This window comes from Stegodyphus dumicola, chromosome 3 (assembly GCF_044657685.1).
Source record: "Stegodyphus dumicola isolate Sdum_Otavi_A_Nest chromosome 3, ASM4465768v1".
In the NCBI taxonomy this organism is placed as follows: domain Eukaryota; kingdom Metazoa; phylum Arthropoda; class Arachnida; order Araneae; family Eresidae; genus Stegodyphus; species Stegodyphus dumicola.
In genome coordinates, this window is record NC_140770.1 from 202,188,206 (window position 1) to 202,208,198 (window position 19,993).

General features: G+C 31.2%; 1 protein-coding gene across 1 annotated transcript; it reads right to left on the reverse strand.

Annotated features, from left to right (window-relative positions):
* Positions 1 to 207: 207 nt before the first annotated feature.
* Positions 208 to 10,744, reverse strand: LOC118192485 (uncharacterized). The gene is made up of 4 exons (XM_035363474.2): positions 10,568 to 10,744; positions 3,829 to 3,958; positions 3,694 to 3,746; positions 208 to 926 (listed from the first exon to the last, which is right to left on the reverse strand). Exons 1-4 carry the CDS (start codon positions 10,605 to 10,607, stop codon positions 811 to 813), a joined length of 339 nt encoding a protein of 112 aa, XP_035219365.1. The 5' UTR covers positions 10,608 to 10,744; the 3' UTR covers positions 208 to 810.
* Positions 10,745 to 19,993: the final 9,249 nt, after the last annotated feature.

Here is a 19,993-nt window from a genome sequence, read left to right on the forward strand (position 1 = left end):
TTCATATCTCTTAACTAAAAAAAAATTATATTTTAAACTGTACTGAATTATTAACCACTATTTCTGTCTCAGATCATGCAATATCAAACAAAGCATTTGCTGTGTGAAACATTATCACATAAATATAAGAAACATTTTATTAACAAAGCAAACATTTATTTTTATCATTATGAAAATAAGATAACCAGAGAATGCCATTTTCTAAATCAAATTTTGAAAGACATTTCATATGCTTAAAATAATATCTGTAAGCTCCGGAGCTAATTTAAGATGTCCATAAACATATACGTAATGTATAATTAAAGTTTAACTATCTCGTACGTATTTGATATTCTCGTACGTATTCTTCAAGTTTAAAATGATGTAAGGAAATATAATGGTGACAGTGGTAGATATGAAACACAGTAAAAAAAGTCTAATTCATTCATAAATACTGAGTTCATTTAATGTAAATACATACAATCAAAATTTTACAAAATGAAATAAAATACATTTATATTATAACTTTAAAATAAACATAAAAGTACCAGATAAAAGCATATTATAGCATAAATATATAAGATAAAACTTTTCTGTAACAGAAAATTTTATTCGGAGTAGTAAAAAATATTGATTCTAAAGAAGATACCAAATTAAAAAATAATGAATGCTTTGAAAAGTAATGCTTGATACTTCTGTCTAACGACTCATGAACATGAAGATGAAATAATGGCAGTTAAATACTTATCACAGAATTTAAAACAATACTGTGATAAAATCTTTGACTAAAATTGCTCCATATATATATATATATATAATGCAGTAAGTCCTTCAATCTGTCGCAGACTTAATGCACCATTTCACTAGACGATATATTCCAATTCCAAAAAGGATAACAACTATGGCAGAAAAAATTCCTACAAGCCATTTTGTTGGAGTTGAGAGTACTGAAACATAAAAATATGTAAATTATATTTCAAATATTTGATTATATGTTTTTAATGAACACTGAATTATAATTTACTTATTCTGCGTAATCATTTCCTAGAAAAATAATTAGCCAGAATAAGTGCTGCGATATTATAAAAACATTTATAACGGCATAGCAGCAAAGATTTTATGCAAGTCACTTTCATTAGACATGTCCAAAAAATAAGAATCACAAGAACACTTGTATACTAAGCAAGATAAGTCTTATGATTCTTATTATTATTTCATATGTGTATACAAAGAAAATTCAAAGGGTTGCCTAGAAGCACTTCACAGTGGTCCAAGATATCACTAGGAAATTTTTCTCTTTAGATGTCTGACGCTTGTTAACTGACAACTGACGTGAAACTAGATAAAAGTAATTTTTTCCTGATTTCAAATTAGAAACTGAAGTAGTAATTCTCCCTCTCGTATATTGCTAGTTAAATTATTTTTAACTGCTGAACTAGTTAATTTTGTCTGAAAATACTTCTCTGCTCAAAACCATAGCTCAAAATGCTTATAGGGCCATTCTGTTACAAAAATAAAAAGTTATTATTTCCTAAATAACATCTGTCGGAGCGCTACTGGCATTTCTAAAATCATCAATAGAATTTGTACAGTGGCCACCGATTACTTTAGATAATTTTAATTGTCTTAATGACATATAATTATTTTCACACGTGAGGCATTCCCTCACATTCTTTGATTTTCCTCACGTGACGCATTCCCCATATTACTTGAAAGTGGGGAATAAAGTCATAACAGAAAGAGTTATACTTTACTCAGCTTCTCTTCGAGTGCAGCATCTTACTAAGTACATGAAAAAATAGTTGACAGCTATGCAACGACCTCAGCTATTTTTAATATGCAGAGCCTATCGAAACTCACAAACTTCAGCCTTTAGAGTATTATCGGGAATTCCCTTCTTAGATCTTACAGTAGTAAAGGAAGCTACAACTGCAAGAATCACCAGGTTATAATGTGCTCCAAAACTTTGGGATGAAATGCATTTCACTGTAAATTATGAACCGGAAAGACGTGCCATACTGGGACATCCAACGTAGATAGATCTGACAAAGAATATATATTTTGATCATATACTTGCCTCACACTATAAACCTGTTATGCACATAGACGGTTCACGCACGGAGTTAGGAACCGGAAGTACTGACTACGTTTTACTAAACTCTCAGCCACTAAACACTTGGACCAAACGACTGAATATGAACAAAACGGTCTTTCAAGCTGAGCTGACAGCCCTGAAGGCAGCCATCAAACTTAACTACGAACCGAATAAACGATAGTGGAATGACCTTTAGCGATTCCGCCTCCAGCCTTGAGGCAATACAAGACCAAAATGGAAGAAACTAAATAGTGACTAACATAAGACTTCTGTTAACAAACTTACCATTGCACCAAAGACCATTTCTCTGCTGGGTGCCAACACTCGACAAAACTATCAGTGCCTTACCTAGACACTGATAGTCACATCGGCAAAACTAAAAAAAAAATTGGGAGAACAGATGACCTGAGTTCATAACAAGATGCTGAACTTTTAAGTTTAACCCAAAAATGAACATTAAACTTAACAGTCGAAACTGCTTTACAACTCAATGTTTAATGGGACTCGGTCTCTTCCCGAGTTATCTTGAAGACTCTATCCATACCTCGAATAACTGCAACTGCGTTGAAGTATTCTGTCTACGAGAAGAACAGATCCCGCCACAGTGTCTGGCGGATGGCGGTCGCTATAGCAACAGGGTTAGGATATTTCAAAGAGGAGCGAACCAAGGGTTGTTTTATCGTTATTTTATTTTTGGCGACTGTTGGCTGAGGGGAAAAGAGTTTATCATTCGTCTTCAAGACACCCCTATGGGAAATGGGGCAAGGCTCGTTTCTAAGGTAACAGAGAGCTGCAGACTAACTGGCGAGAGCTTTTCTTATGATAGACATACCAGGGCATACCGATCATTTCCTGTTTCACTGCAGAAATACTCTTCAAACACATCTAAAAATGCCAGGTGAAAATAACTGGTACATATGGACTGAAAAACGTATTAGAAAACTAATCCGCGCTAACAGGCTGTCACAGACCATAAGATATTGTGTAAAACTGTATGTATATGTGGCTTTGTAACATTTTGTAGAATTGTTAAAAATGCTGTTTTGTTTGTTGGCTGTAACTGCGGATAGCACTAGCAGGTATCAGATAGTGCCTCCCAAGATGTACACCTGGAGACTTATCAAGTCCTAAGGTCCATGGTCATGTTGGTAGTGTTTCCGTGATGTTCTTCCTGAAAACTGGGGTGGAAGTTAGGAGTTAACATAATTTTGCTATGAATGAGCTGTAGATGAATATATATAATATAATATAAGCATGAAAATATTCTCAAATAAATAGATTATTGGGTAAACGCCTTTTTTAAAAGCAAATTTTAAGAGAAAACTAAGATATTTACTTAATAATTACTAAACATTTATCACATTAATATTTAATTTTTAAATTTCTTATTAAAGTTTAATTTTTATCTAATTATTTATTACATTAATAATCACCAAAAATTATATTTTTCATTAATTATCACTTCAAAAACTAATGAAAATTACACTGATATGCTTTAAGACCAGTTCAATAAAATGAAATGTTTGTATATTCAATCGAGAATAATGCAAACATTAAAGCAGCATAATATCTTCGATTAATTTTGAAATTTTGAGATTGTAGCCTAAAACTAAACCTACCTCCCCACTGATCGGAAACAATTCCCACACGGTTACCGCTTCCGCCAGCAAATCTGTAATAAAATGAAATAATATTCATATCAAATCGGAATTTAAAAAATGAATTAATTAAAGTTAATGACAAAACGCACTTACACCGCTACGCCTTTTGGACTGCCGGAAACAAATGCTATCAGATATATAGTAATCAGACCTAAACAAGGAATTGTCCCAGAAGTCTTTAAGTGGTGTTCAAGGCTGTTCATATTCCAAGTAAATCCTTTTCCTGTTTAAAAAATTTTTTTCAAAGAAGGAAAAACAATATTGAATAGCATTATACTTTTATACAATATAAACATAAACACCAAAGCAAATCAGTAAAATTTCAAAACTGGGTAAAGGAAATAAGCATATATTTAAGGAAATAGTAATGCTAAGAGGAAAAAACAGACATCTGCTGAAAAGCAGAGAACAGTGTAAAAATTCTTAATGTCTATTTATTAATTTTCTAAATTTCTATAGGATGTTAGGTTGATGTTTTATAACTCACCGTGCAAAATTTTCTGAAACTGAAAATTTTTCAAGTTGTAAATGAATGACGTGTCAGAGAAGAGAGTGGCTTACAGACCAATGATTCTATATCTTTGTCAGAAAGGCCATATTGCAAGAGATATTCATCAGGACATACAGCAGACGTTAGGAAATAAAGCCTAACGCAGCCGTTAAACGATGCAATCGCAAATGTTAAAAAATGGGTCTCTGATTCCAAATGTAAACAACAAAGCCTTTTGGATGTGAACAACGGGAAGGGTTTTTTGTGAAGCAAAGCAGAATAGTAGTAACACAGTAAAGATCAACACTGTGCTGGACATGATGATGGATGATCCCCGAATGATCATGAAAACAGTATCTCAGCCAAACGTTTGCGACACATCATCTTTCAAAAACTGGCTATAAACATAGTGTCGTCTCGATGAGTCTCCAGAAAATTTATCCCAAAATAAAAATGATAACAAGGATTATTTCTGCAGTCAAATCTTCTTTTGATGGAATTCTGACGTAATATACCTCAGGAAGCGCTAAGTAATGCAAAACGAGACGTGTGTCCACCATTTAAATCTGAAACAGGAAACCAAAAGCGACAATGGCGCCACTTCTCAGCACAACCGCCCAAAAAATTCAAATCGGTTGCGGCGTAACTGAGTGGAGTACTCAAACTGAGATAATGTAAAGGAGAAGACGCTAAGGAAAGTTAAGATAGGAATTATCCTGCATCAAAACAATGTTCCTTCTCACTGTTCCGCAATCTCACAAGCAGTTTTGGTCGATTGTGGCTTCATTTCACTTTTCCATCCACATTATCCCTTTGATCAGTTCCAGTCACATTTCATCTGTTCACTTCGATGACGTTACTTCCACATGAATGATGAGGTCACTGATGCAATCGTTCAGTGTTGTAGGATTCAGGAATCGGGAAAAATTCTTCTATAAAATGACATAGAGAAATCATATTGAGAAAGTGCAACTCAAACAAACTCTCCTTTCTTAAATTCAATGTAAATCAAATTTTTCACTCTTCCCTCGAAATGAGATTTAAGTTATTTATTACAAATAAGATCCCTTGAAAATTTCGTTGATTGTTAAATAAACTGTAGTAAAGGAAAATCCAGAGTGCAAAAATGCCTATTCAATCAGTAAAGATATAATCTTTACCTGCCAGAATGTCTAAACCAGTGTAGTTATGGAAGTGAATACATAAAACTAGAATATAAAGATGCAGCTATAAACTGGCTTGTCACAGTAAAAATGTGGACTTTTCTAACGGAGAGAAAATAATATGAAATCAAGTTTCTTTCTCTGATAATTTGATGAGTGCTTAAAATATGCTATATACATGTGTTTCAATTTTAAGTTGGTATTGTCATTTTCAATAAAACCACTTTTTCATTTGGACTACAGTTAAGGTTTCGCTATTGCCAGTCATAGTAGGCTAATGATCCAGTAGGAGATTAACGTAGTCTAGGAAATTTTCTGCAGTCCGCTTTATTGACCAGAAAAGATTCTGATAGATAATCATGTATTCCGATTTCTACAGCCCTACTTGCTAGAAACATAGTTTCGAAATGTGGACTGGGTCAAAGCAAGTGTTGTGGACATTTTTTTGCATTGAAAGCACCTTTTGTGAAGAGAGTTTTGAGAATTTAGTTCCAAGATGGCAGACTGTTATTGACAATTGTTTTGTGTGATTGAAACATTCAGTAGTTTCTGTTACTAACCTTTTCCATTTGCCAAAAGACTTTCTTTGCCCTGTTCCTATTTATCTCCTTTTGTATATATTTATGCTATTTAACTTTCTTTTACTTGGATATAATATTAATATTGTTTCATTTAATCTACATACGGATGAATCCTGAAATCGCAATCATCTAAAAGAACCGTGAAAAACAGTGAAATTTTTTTAACGGATTTTGGAAACTTTAGTGTGAATTCTTCCGTGAAGCTTATCGTTGCATAAAATTCAAAGTAAATATGTTTAGAAGTGGATAGAATTCAAACAGTGTCGCCTTATAGAATTCAAAGAACATGTCTATACTTTGTCATCGATCGATATTAGTACTGTTATTTAATTACATTCTTAGAAGTGCAGTTCGCTGTTAGAAGTGCTCGTCTTAAAGAAACAGTAATTATAAAAGTGTTCATTGGATATTCGAACACCAAAACAAGAGGCTGACTCAAATATATGAACTGTGTGAATATTTATACATTTACAAATTGCACAGTGACACTAAAAGACATTTCTGCGTTTTCATAAATTATGCAAATAAAATCTCAAACTACTTTTCACTTCTGAAAGCACCAAAAAGACTTTAAGAAAATATTGCTAAAAACTGTTAGTTTAAACTAATTAACTGTTTAATTAGCAAATGTCTGTTAATTCACTAACAGGTGATAAAAGCATGTATTGCAAATGCTTTCCAAGATGGTAGATTTAGATGTAATAATTTATCTCAATTATTGTAATTGTGAGATTGATTCTTACGACACAAATCTTCAAACTGATGTATCTTCTCAAAGAGGGTCGCCTTACTTATATAACTTTTGAATTAATAGGTATTTACAATAAAAGTTTATTTATACCTTTTTTTTTGTTTATAAAAAGGTACTTACAGGCACTAAAGAAGTTCATATATATATATTTCTTCTTTAATAAAGACTCTAAATTTCTCTTATATTTTCCTTTAAGAAAAACGAAATAAAAAAAACCTAGATAAAAGCAAAATTTTCAAAAAAAAAAAAAAAAATCTTTTTTCAAGTCTGAAATCATTCAGATTTTATATTACGTCATAAGGAGCTTTTTTTAACGTTTTGTGTGTTACCTTTATTTATTAAATATCATGTTCTTCGCTCTTAAATCATAAAATCCGATTCAACAACAATATCACAAAATAATTTTAAAAGGAGCATATCTTTAGAATTGCCGATACACAGTCTCGGCGAGATGGAGATAAAAATATTTTTTTTTCCGTACAGTGTTGTCATTGCTCGCTTTGAAATCGTTGTTTGTTAATCCAAAATTCCTTAAAGTTTTACAAAATATGAATTAAATAATCAAACAATTTCCGAATTCCAAATTTGGGCTTCCAGATAGATGCCCATATTCGAGTGGAAGACTAAAATCTGATGTCTCTAGGTACCGTTATTTTCACAATATACATACATTCATGCAGATTCTTCATTATTTAATTTTTTTAATATAACACATAGCTATAATATTTGGTGGCAACACTTTGAAAAGTGAAACGTCGTTTATAGTGAACCAACGAAAAATACCAAAATGAAATTAATAGGCCGTCTGGGCAAACTGATCCCTTTGGGCTAAAAATGAAAGTAAAAAATAAAATCTAAGAATGTATAAGGAATGAGGAATCAAAACGGTGTGAGGCAGAATTAACATTTATATATACGTGTTTAAAAGTATACCTTATTGGAAATCATATATTGTTGCAAACATTCCTACAAAAATGCTTGTTATTGAAATATTTTCCTTTGTTGCGAAAATAATTGATTTTCTTATTAAAAGTCTTAAGATCTTCTTACCTATTATTAAAATGTCTAAAGTTTGCCCTCAAAATTAAAAGCAAAAAAAATTGTCAGCTGAATATTTCAAATTGTTGCCGAATACCTAGAAACGTTCGCTATTAAAGATTTCAAAAAAATTTTTAAAAAAATTTAAATTTTAAAAATACATAAAAATATTTGAAATTTTAACTATGTAGTTTCATCTTCTTAGGCTAGTTCCATTTAACACCCAAAACAATTTTAAGATTAGCAGTAAAAATTCGCCTTCTACTTTCAAAACTAATCCTTCAAGAATTAAAAATATAGAGCATAAAATTATGCTTTTAAAAATACTAATACCAAATGGCAGAAAAAAGAAATCTTTACGGCATTATTTCACCATATATTACAACCATATAGAAACTTGGGCATCTATTTAAAATAATACTATTTTATTATTCAAGATATAACTTTACATTTATTTCAGTGGATCGCTTGCGAAAGAGGCATGAAATAAATATTTCTCTCAAGCAAAATATTTAGAGGGAAGAAAAGAGGGGAGTAAACTAAAACAACGTAATTTGCAACCTGACAACAGTAAATAGTCTCTTTATGGCATTTAATTTTAAAAAGTATTCAGTAAAGGTTTGTAACTCAAATAATGAGCAAGTTTTTTATTTGCTCGTAATTTATTTAGATTTTTTTATGTCTCTAATTCAAAAATTAGATACAAATTTCATATATTATTCTAGAAATAATACATTTTTTTTTCTAATTTTTAATGGCAAGATCTCCTTTGAGATGTTGATTATAATCTGAGTTTTTTAAAATACTAGGCATTTTTTACTAACATAAAGCAATAATATTACAAAAATGTAAGCTATACTTTACTATACATGCATATATACACCAACACAGACATATATATATATACAAATTGTACATATATATGTATATATGTATATTTCACTGATAGTTTGTAATAAATGTAGAATTTTAATAACAAAGTTTAAATGCCTGTCTATTTTGCTACAAAAATTCTTAAGCCGGTTATAGCCCGCTCTTTTATTTGCCTAAATTAACTTAATAATTCAAAAAATATATTCTTTATCTTTATGTGTTATTTAACTAAAATTTAAAAATAAGAATGTTAGCCAATAACAGCAGTTTTGCTGGGTTTGAAATCAAGCGACTGGGATAACTGAATTGCAGCTCTGCTGAACAGCTTTATGGAGATTAGTGTGAAAACAGCAGTTCTTACCGAACAGTTGAATAATTAGTAAAACATTCTGCATAACTTTCGTTTAATGATCAATGATTATTAAAATTTAAAAAACACTTTTTAATAAAAATAATTTGAATCGAGAAATTTTGAAATCAAATCTTTTGAAGACCTCAAAAACAATTTATATCAGTTAATATTATTTATATTACACCACACTTCTTATAATCTTAGAGTTATTTTAAAAGATTTCAATCTTCAAATTTCGTTTCATTTTTTCATCTCAGAATTTTTTAAAAGGGGTCAATTCCTTACATTTTTCCAGTTTTTTTCTTCATTTGTCATTTGACAGTCATTCATCTTGTACTGTTCCTATTTGTGAACCATAAACATATTGCAAATAACGAGCTAAAAAGCAGGTTCCGTTTAGATTTTATTAAATGAATGTAAATGAGAATTGAAAATTCAAACTCATTTGTTCCTATATTTGTTTGCATATGATTATAACAATCCACTGATGATTCATTGCATATTTTAAAAACAAACACTGATTTGCAACTTAAATTATTCATCATTAACAGTAGTCTCAAACTTAGGCCTGCTGGTAACACGCGGCCTTCAAAGCAATTTTATGCGACCCGTGAAGACATTCCAATTATGAATTTGTTGTAAATATAGTGTTACAAAGCCCTCAAAATCCTAATTATGTTAAGTCCGAGTTTTCATTATATTCATTACCATTAAAAACTAACTTGAATAACGCATTAGAAAATGTATATATACAGCTAATTTACAATGTATTATTATAAATTTTTTCCAAAAATTTGAAGATTCTGATTTTACTATCTTTTATTCGTACTGGTCAAAACATAAATAAGTTCAATTACGAATTTTTTTCACTTAGAAAAATTCAGGGATACATTTATATGTGAACAATTTTTTGTCACACTAAAAGTTAATAAGAAAATAATCTATGTACAGTAGAGCATCTACGATCCGTCATGAAGATAATTTCTGCTAATTTCTGTACAGGGATACAAACTTTAACAAAATCGAAAAGCAATCAAACTTCAAACTGCAGTAAGAAGTAAAAGAAATTTATAATTATTTACACACAAACATATGCTTTTTTATTACGCATCGAGGAAGAATTTAAGAAATAAGGAGAAAGAAGCTAAGCTGCCATTTTTTATTCTCAAGTTTTGTCCCACTTGGAAATTTTCTCTGAAATTTTTCGTAATTTATCTCATTTTAAATTAAAATACGTTATTTTATGATTAATTAGTCTTTTGAAAGGCTCTTATATCGTTAACAAAGAGAGTTTTCAGTGACTACGGAAGTGCCATTAAGAACTAAGATTCTGACGTCATTATTATGACGCTGATTATTATTCATTATAAGCAGTTATAAGAATAAATAAATATTTTCTGACATAAAATCAAAACAAAAGTTTTAATGCAGAAACCTAGCAATGGGACCATAAATTATATACAATTAAAGTACGTTTGATGAATACGATATAGTAGGAAAAATAGGAAAATTATTTTATCATGCATATGATATAAATATGGTAAAAGTAAATAAAGAAATATAAATTTTGCTGAATATTCCTACCGGTAATTCGTATCCCGTATAAATAGTACACAAAGTCCATGCATTTCAGCTCCTTCCAACATGACTGACAGTTACAAACGATTTTTCTACGACGCTGTGAGGAACTTTACTCGAAGTTAAAAATAGATCTACGTCATTTCTTTTTCCTGTTATTATAATGATTTTCTTCTTTTTCCTATGCAAAAGAAACGGCTTAATTGTTTAAATGAACTTGATTATATGCCATGAGATAAAGATTTAAAACTTTCAGAAAAAGCAGAATTTTCGATTTTTTTTTTTTTTTTTTTTTTTTTTACCTTTGACGCAGAGTGCTAGGAAATGAACTAGATATCAAGGACGTCGTCTATTTTGAGGCAAAGGTACAGGCATTTGTTTTAAACACCAAAGGGTAGACACATTTAAAAGAATGTGTAAACAAAATAAATAAACAACTATAAAATGGAGGTGAATATTTAAATAATTTTTTACAAATAGTTCATTCTTGTAAGTTAAGCTGCAAAAATGTCATAAAGGAAAAGCTGCCTGATTTATTTTATACTTTTTTTTCCAAATGTCAGGCAATAACTTTTGCTATTTGAAGAAAAGTCTCGTGAAAATGAAAGACAATTATTAAATAAAGAAACTGAGTGTTTTATGTTTGTTCTATTATTACGATTATTATTCTCAGATATTTCTTTTGGTTAGAAAATGAATAATTTGAAGTCGAATAATTTTATTCATAAAGGGGGAATAGTTAGGAAGGCATAAACTTGAACTTATTCACAACAGTTTGGTGCAAGCAATTCAGAAGAAGATTTAAATGTTTTCAAGCTTATAAAATATGTATACAGCTTACGTATAACGTATATTATAGCGGGAATCAGTGGCTCAACTTCAAATTACCGGCAGGCCGTATGCAAGATCTCAAAACAGCTGACACGCCAGAATTTCTTTTAACAATTTTTTTTTAATTTATTAACAGAATAAAAACACTTTAAATAAATTTTAGATTTTGGCTATTAAGAATTTTTCAAAACATGCATAAATAACTATAACAATATCGCGGATGACAAAAATTCAGACTTATTTTTTTTCCTACCCGAAATCTAAGGTTTGTTACCTGCAAGACATTTTCATTCATTACATTTTGTAATTCAAATATATTGACAGCCAAATATTAAATTTTTAGACTGATATCTGTTAGGAAAATTTTAACAATGTAAGGTACAATTTAATTTTATAACAGTTATTTTAATTTTGAAACCCTATCCTATCAATTCTTATTTTCACTAGCAACTCACTACCAAAATGAGTTTTTAGAATCGCGTTGAATGCAAATGAGTTAGAAGAAGTTATAAGGTTGTAAAGACATTAGGATTTTTTTTTAAAGGCCAGAGAGATGAAAAATTAGCAACCGCCTTCGCCGTGGATCGAACCACGAACCTCTTGAATACCGGTCCAGAGTGTAGAGTCACTACACCACGAAAGCACGGTAGGAAAACGGGAGAAATACCTTATATATTTCCCTCTTTAAAGGGCGACAGAGGTTTTTAGGGGACCCAATCGCCAAATCATGGGTGTGGAGAAACCTCATCCAACACTCTTTTAGTTCGAGCGCCACTGTAAAGATATTAGGTTAATTGGAAAAGACGGAGAGATGAAAAATTAGTAACCGCCTTCGCCGGAAATCGAACCACGGACCTCTGGAATACCGACTCAGCGTGCACAACTACTACACCACGAAGGCTGTGGTGGTTTGCACGCTGGGCAAGTATTCCAGAGGTCCGTGGTTGGATCCCAGTCGAAGGCGTTGCTCAATTTTCCCTTCTCCTTCTTCTAAAAAATACCTAATGTCTCTTCAAAGTATTTAAGAAAGATTCAACTAACTTCGATAGAGAGTGTTAGGAGTCCTTTAGTGGCGCGTGTTTGCCTTTCGGCTAAGTCACTCTTGAAGCTGTCAGAGTCGGTCGTATTATTCGTACCGACTGATATTCGCAGGCTAGTTTAATTTAAGGGCCAACTATGTTAGATAAATGCGTCTATTTTCGCCTAAATTTCTTTTAGTTAATTAGGCCCACCAGCGGCCGAGCGGTAAAGTCGCTGAACACTGGTAGTTCGGTCCAAGGTTCGAATCCCGCGAACGGGCTGGCTGCAAAGGCGTTTTCATGGTTTTCCCCCTGTGTAATGTGTATGCGAGCCAGTTCCACTTAGAAAGTCCACCACGAAGGCATCCCTGCTCTTAGGCAGATAGCCCTAGTGTGCTTTGCCATAATTAAATACACCAAACACCAAACCTTTTAGTTAATTATAGTTTCTTATTTTCTGAGTCAAAGCTCGAGTAGAGGTTTTCCTGTAAGCCCGAGAAGAGGCCAACTATTAGTCTGATTTGAGTGAATAAAAGGGTATTTTAATTTTTCTCGAAGTTACGTCTTAAATGTTTGAACCTAGCGATAAGTAGCTACATAGTTCACTAGGTTTCTCAACAAGGAAGACATTTAGACAGAGAATTGGGAATCTAATATGTGTAATTAATCGTTAAATAACTTACTTTAATATAAACTGAAAGAAATGGCGGAAACTTTCTTAACTTTTCAGAGAAAATTTTGCAAGTAGGACAATACTTGACAACAAATAATGAAAATTTTAATTTCACTCTCTCTCTCTCTTTTTTTAATTTATTAAATTCTTCTTCATCCGTAATAAAAATACATATATTTGTATGTAAATAATTATAAACTTCCTTTATTTCTTACTACAGCTTGAGGCAAGATCGTGTTTCGATTTTAATAAGGCTTGTATCCTTGGAGAGAAATTACTAGAAATTATCTTCATCACTTATTGTAGATGCGCCTCGTTTAATAATTTTTAATGGGCTTTTTTTCTTACTATTTTTAAGTGCGAAAAATGCTGCTGACATATAAATATATTCTCGAACAAAAAGATTATTCTTGTGCAAAATTTCGTAAATGATTTATTTTCTGGCATGTCAGCTATTGCAAACTTGCTATCTGCTATACATAAGAAAACATAGAAGCACACATCTTTAACCGTTTTGCAGGTTTTGTTTTCGGAAACAGTTTACAGTGCTTTTTTCTCGAAAAATTAGGATTTTAAGCAATGGATAAAGCCAGACTTTAAAAAAAAATAAGTGAGAAGAAACTTTTATTTACTTCTTTTCGCCCTCGGTTTGACAGGTTTCTCCAGTGAAATATTAGACAGTTGTCGCAACAAATTTTCACGTTCGCCAGCAATATTTATGAAATTTTCACAAAATTTTCTTTCCATGCATTACGCGTATTCATGTCAATTAATGCATTTTAACCAATATTTTTCTAAAATATTATTCAGTAACCTCTTTATAATATTCTATCTAATTCAAAATCAATAACCTCCATTATTCAGCTTCTTTCACGTATTTTTGCAATACACAGATGACAAACGGAAATTCTTATAAATTGTTCTATAGCTTTTGGGATTTCTTTCTTCAACTGTTTTGGTTCTTGGCACAACTTTAGCCCCTATGGACTCAAAATCAGATTCATATTCATATCATAGTGAGTCATTTTTCTGAACAACCGTTTTTGTTTATGAAAGGAAATACTGAAATTTAACTTTTGAAGAAATACCATAGAACAGAGCGTCATTTTCTGCACCATATTTTTGTTTATAAAATTAAATATTGAAATAGAACTTTAGAAATTTTTATAATATATTTTTGGACGCCCAGGTAGTATAGCGATTAGGTGAGCCGACTACGTTACCGAAGGACCCGGGTTCAAATCCCGGAGAAGGCATAGTTGTAACTATCCATCCCTTCATAGGAAGTAACAGTGGACGCCTGTTAGGTACCTCCACAATAAAATGGCCACCAATTCCGTCCTTAGGAATGGCCAGTGTCAAAAAAAACACAAAAATAGCGCCCGCCGCTCGAAAAACAAATACACTTTTTCAAAATTTTGTAAAAATTTCTCAAGATGAAACACCATTTGCAACGAACGAAGGTTGATTTATCTTACGCTTATCGTTGTTACTGCCCTTTTGCTTACGAAATTCATAACAAGTTTTCTATAATATTTAACTTAAATCAGGAAATCTTTATTGAAGCAAGCAAAGAAATGCAAATTTATCCAAATTACCCGCTGGATAGCATATGTCTTACCATGAGTGAATACCGATTTCTTATCAAACGACATGCTCAGCTGAGTATGATCCTGTTGTAATTCTAACCTTAATAACGATAAAAAGTGTTACTAAGCCGGAATTAAGGGCAGAAATGGTGTTAAAAATCCAAGCCATTGATGCGTTTTCCATGCGAAAAGTGTGTGGAAGTATGAACTTAGGTGGTTCACTTATTAGGTTTTGGAATGGCTTTTCGTGACCTTCAACAGCTTTTCCGCTATCGGAAATTAAGTAGACAGATTCTTCAAGAGAATTATTACAAATTTATTTGACGCAATATTTAAGGTATCAATAGAGGATTATAAAGAATAGCTTTAATTCTAAAAACAATGTCTTTTCGATGAGCTCTAGAAATGTAATTTTATAATAATTTACTGGAAGCTATAAAATAGAATGAAATTATAACTTCCAACCTGTTCTAGTAATATTTAAATAAAAAACATAACCGGATCTCTCTGCACTGTGTAATTAAAGCTTGTGATGCATTTCATTTCAGAAGGGGACTGATTACATTATATACAGACATGTTCATGTTAAACATACTCTGAATTATGAAGTTTTAAGGTATTTTATATGAGTTAATCAAATGTTATGATTTACAATTTTAACTTTTTCCTTCATCAACATGCAAAATAGATTGAAATGTATTTAAAGAGGGTTTCCAAATGTATTTAAATCGAGGGTTCATATGCTCTTTGCCTAAGTCATCAACATAAAATACAATAATGTTTTCTGTGGCTAAGTAATAATCCAAAGAATAGAGGTATTATATTTTTATCATTCGTTCATGCGTGTAGCATAAGTAAGTGACCCTGAAAGGTACCCATTTCCGTTGAGAAGCGGAATAGTTTTCAAAGCTTTTGAGAAGTCTTTAAAGAGGCTTTAGGTTTTCAGAATTCTTTTGTGCTTCAAAATTTAACTAATGATTCTACATCATTGAAATATACACAGTCAGGTTTCGCACGCCTGTTTTTTTTTTTTTTTCATCTGAGTTGATAGAGTTTTTATAGAGTTTTCCCCCCATAAAAATATTTCATTTTCCGGGTTTTTTTTCAATAATTTTTAATATTAAATACTTTTTTTTTTGTAAATATAGTAAAATTTAATGCATTTAATAACATTTTACAATTTTCTTAACAATCCATACTAATCGTACTGATAATAATTTGTAATATTTCAAGTGCTTGTACAAAATACTACAAATATAAAAGGATTTCAAAGTTTTCGTAGGATACTACTCTATAATTTTCTTTCACGTTACTAACGTGCTGCATGCGCAGCTTTAGGCGAAAGGCTTTCTTTGTGGTAGTCTTTGTGATAATTCGTACTATTATTGCATCATTTTTCGGTGATTTTTACATTTACGCTTGTGCTACATACAATAATCCAATAATTTAAAGTTGTAGTTACTGTTTACTCACGTTTATGGATACTTATTCTAAGTTGAATTCATGCTTTATTTTATTATTTTACAGAACATTTAAAATAAGATAACTACTATGAATTCACACCGACGTATCTGAAACTTGTTCACAACAGAGAAAGATGAGTAAAGGGGGGGTAGACTTAAAATTTTAGATGTGAATTTACTAGAAGGTCTGAAATTAAACGATTGGTTTAAACAAGGCTGTAACGTAAAATGTGAGTCTTATTATATTTGTTGTAAAATGAAATTAAAGAATGCCAATGAATCAATGTTACAAGCGTACAAAAGTAATAATAAACATAAGAAAGTGAAAATATTGCTCAAACAAGTGGAGTTTTTAAGAGAAAATGGCTCGTATTAAGTTCCAAGTTCCGCTGTAAGCCAAGACATGTTCCGGCTCAGTTGAGATGGTGCCCAGTGGACTTGTGAGAGTGAATTCTGCTGAAAATAACTCTTTAAAGAGAGGGACTTTAAAAGTACTAACAGAACCTCTGCGTTGCAGGTCTGCGAAAAGAGCATTTTCCCACTTGTTATAAAGCGATAAATATCGTAAGTAAATAAATGAAACAAAACAAAATTAATACTGGTTAAATGTGCATACAAAAATATATATAAAGTATTTACAAGCTGATCAAACATGAATGTGCATGTGAAATGCATGACGTCATTGTGTGTGCAGTGGCATGGAGCGACGAAATGACATGTTGAAAGAAGCAAAAGGAATGATAAATAGGATAAAAGACTCCTCATTTTACTCATAAAAATTTTGAAAAACCTCTCTGGCAGATTTAAAGAAGCAGAAGACGAGCATGAGAACAAATACAAAACTTTAAAATTTATTTTGAATTAATTGAGGGAAGCATTGGCGAGCTATGACCTGATTAGCTGAGTGGGTTACGTCATTGTCCAGATTATAGTTCAATTAAGGTAAAGTACTTAAGTAATGCAAAGTTCCTCAAGAAATGTGAAAGAAAGCTATCATCAGTTTCGTGTGCATTCAATCCATTATGAATCCGTAAGAATGCAATATTTTACTTTACAACTGTAATAAGTGTAGAATTTCTTGTTCTGTGGCTTTCCATAACCTTTAATAGATTGTTTTCTAGCATAAATAATTCTTACTTAAATAGTTTGTAAATTATATCTGTCAATAATACTTTTCTTTAATGTTTACAATAAAATTTTATTATTAAATTACTTGATATATATTTAATAACTAGATTTCTTTCTTGATATAATTCTTCTTTATTCATTCACAGGAGTTTATGAATTAATAAATCGTTCTTTTCAAAATACGTTTATAAATCATTTAATTAATAATTGCATAGTTAATTAGAATAAAATACAAGTTTCTAAATAAATGCTCATATATATTTAAAATTTTTCTTTTTTCGACGTGTGCAAATCTTTATTTCTGTGCGTTCACTATGTTTTTCCAGTAAGATAATTTACGATTATTTAACAGATATCTGAATTTTATGTAAGAAATGTGTATAAATTGAATAAAAATTACATGCATTATCATTTTATGTAATATTAGCAAAAATACACTTTTAATTCGTCATTTTTAAATTTCCTTGACTTAACCTCGACAGTGGCCGAGCAATTAAAGAACTGATGAATGCTGGCAGTTCATCTCGGATTCGAACGCGGGCAAATGGGTTTGCTGCATGCTTGATTTTCGTGATTTTTAAAGGGATACTGATTCTTTCAAAGAGATACTGCTTTGGGGATACTGATTCTTTCAAAGGGATACTAATTCGTATTTATGTTCGCTATGCGTAACATGAATGCGAATCAGTTTCCCTTTGAAAGTACCCCACAAAGACATCCCTCCTCTTAAACGGACAATCCTCGTGTGTTTTACTAAATTCATATAATCAAACCATTTTTTCTCTTCATGGGGGCAGTTCTCAGTTAATGCCATTCTGGTGAATTTTAATTATTTAACCCATTAAACCACTTTACATAAACATTGACGAATGCAATGCTTTCTTCTCAAACAATCGCAGATGATCTGTTTTATTTCTGAAAATCAATCGCCGTTCTCCCTTCCCCCCCGTTGTAATATTAATCGTCTATTAATTTCAAATCAAGTTTTTTCTGAAAAAAAAATAAAAATTTTTATCCAAGAAATAAAAGGTTCCATTTCTTACTTTAGGACTTAATTACCTGCTAAAATTTCACATTATTCTGTAAGTTTGAGAATGTGGTATTTTATGTAAAACGTTTAGTACATTTCAATTTCATTGAAAATATCGTATTACATGTTATTTATTCCAAATTTTTGAAAATACGTATGAATTTCGTGACACTAAATATCGTTTAAATATAGGCATTTATTTAAAGGAAAGAAACTCTCAAGCATTTCTACCTCTTCACAAATTTCAATAAACTTGTTCTTAAATGTATAAAAAATATTACAACTATGATTTTTGTTTTATTGATAATGCAAGTTCCATCTGAATAGTTATTTTCATTTTATAAGTGTGTTTAAAGGACAGCTATAAAGTTTCTTCAATTACATGAATGTATTTCGTGTATTTTCTTCCTTATTATTTTTAAAAACTTCTTAAATTTGGTAAAAGATTCACGTGACAAAAGTTAGCTTGGATTAGTAACACAGTTTTTCGTTCCTTTAAGTTTCGTTTTCGGTTTCCTTGTATTTAGTTTTTGCTCAACTTTCTTCCAGTTTGTTCCTACATTTTAAGCTAAAAGATAACAGACATATAAAGTAATTTTTCTTCTATTTCACACGTACGTGAGGTACAAATGTTTCATGCACGTGCGTGGGACGATTTTTAGTTCCAAATAAACTGTCAAAGTAACCTGCGCTGGATGTAAACAAAAGTGCCACATCTCCTTAGAATTTCAAATGCTCGAAAGCTGCGTCAACCGCGATGGAAAAAAGGCGTCTCCTTCTATTTTTTTCTGTACCTGGAATTAAACCTAAATGGAACTACCGGTGCTCAACGATTTTACCATTCGGCTGCTATTTAGCATACCATGACAAAGCACTAAAAATTATTATTAAACAACGTTAGTTCCTATCTTTTCAGTCTCAATCCAAAATGAACAAAATGGATGGTGGATGGAATATTAGCAATGCTGTGATCATCAAATGAACAAAGCATATGTTCCTGTTTTTAGGATACGTACTGGATAAAATGAACTATCTAAATATTGAATTTTAATCTTAGGATTTTAGATTGCTCTTACTTCTTTCAGTAGTATCAACTGAGAATAAAAGTATTCTTAGTTTTTTTCATCAAACATGAAGTCATTACTTCGTACAAAGTAGTTAAAATTGGCGCAAGCAATGCAATAAATCATACATCTCAGGAAAAAAACATATGCATTTGGAAGGCCGTTGCGCGGCTCTAATTAAACTCAGCACCACTTGGTGACAGTAAAAGTAGGTTTGAAAACCAAGACTAACTACTACTTTAACTCACTCTTCGGGTAGCATAGAAAGGATTTTCTTTCTGGTCAAATATATAAAAACAAAATCCACAAATTCCCTTAAACCAGGAACTGTGAAAGGCCAACTAAAGATAAAACAGGCAATAAACAGATCTAATCAAAACTACTATATATAGTAACCTAAATTAAAATTGGTAAAAGTAGTCATAGAAAGAACTTGTCACAAAAGATACGAAGAACGTTTGAAAAAAAATGGAAGAATTTCTAAAAATATATGTGGAGGAAAGTGAATGGAAATAAAATTCTGGTTACCATTAAATAAAAGATATTTACGTGTGTGAAGTTATATTTCATTCGTTGTTTCTCTACTATATGATGCAAACTATGTTTTTATTTATTTATTTATTTACTTAAGCTTT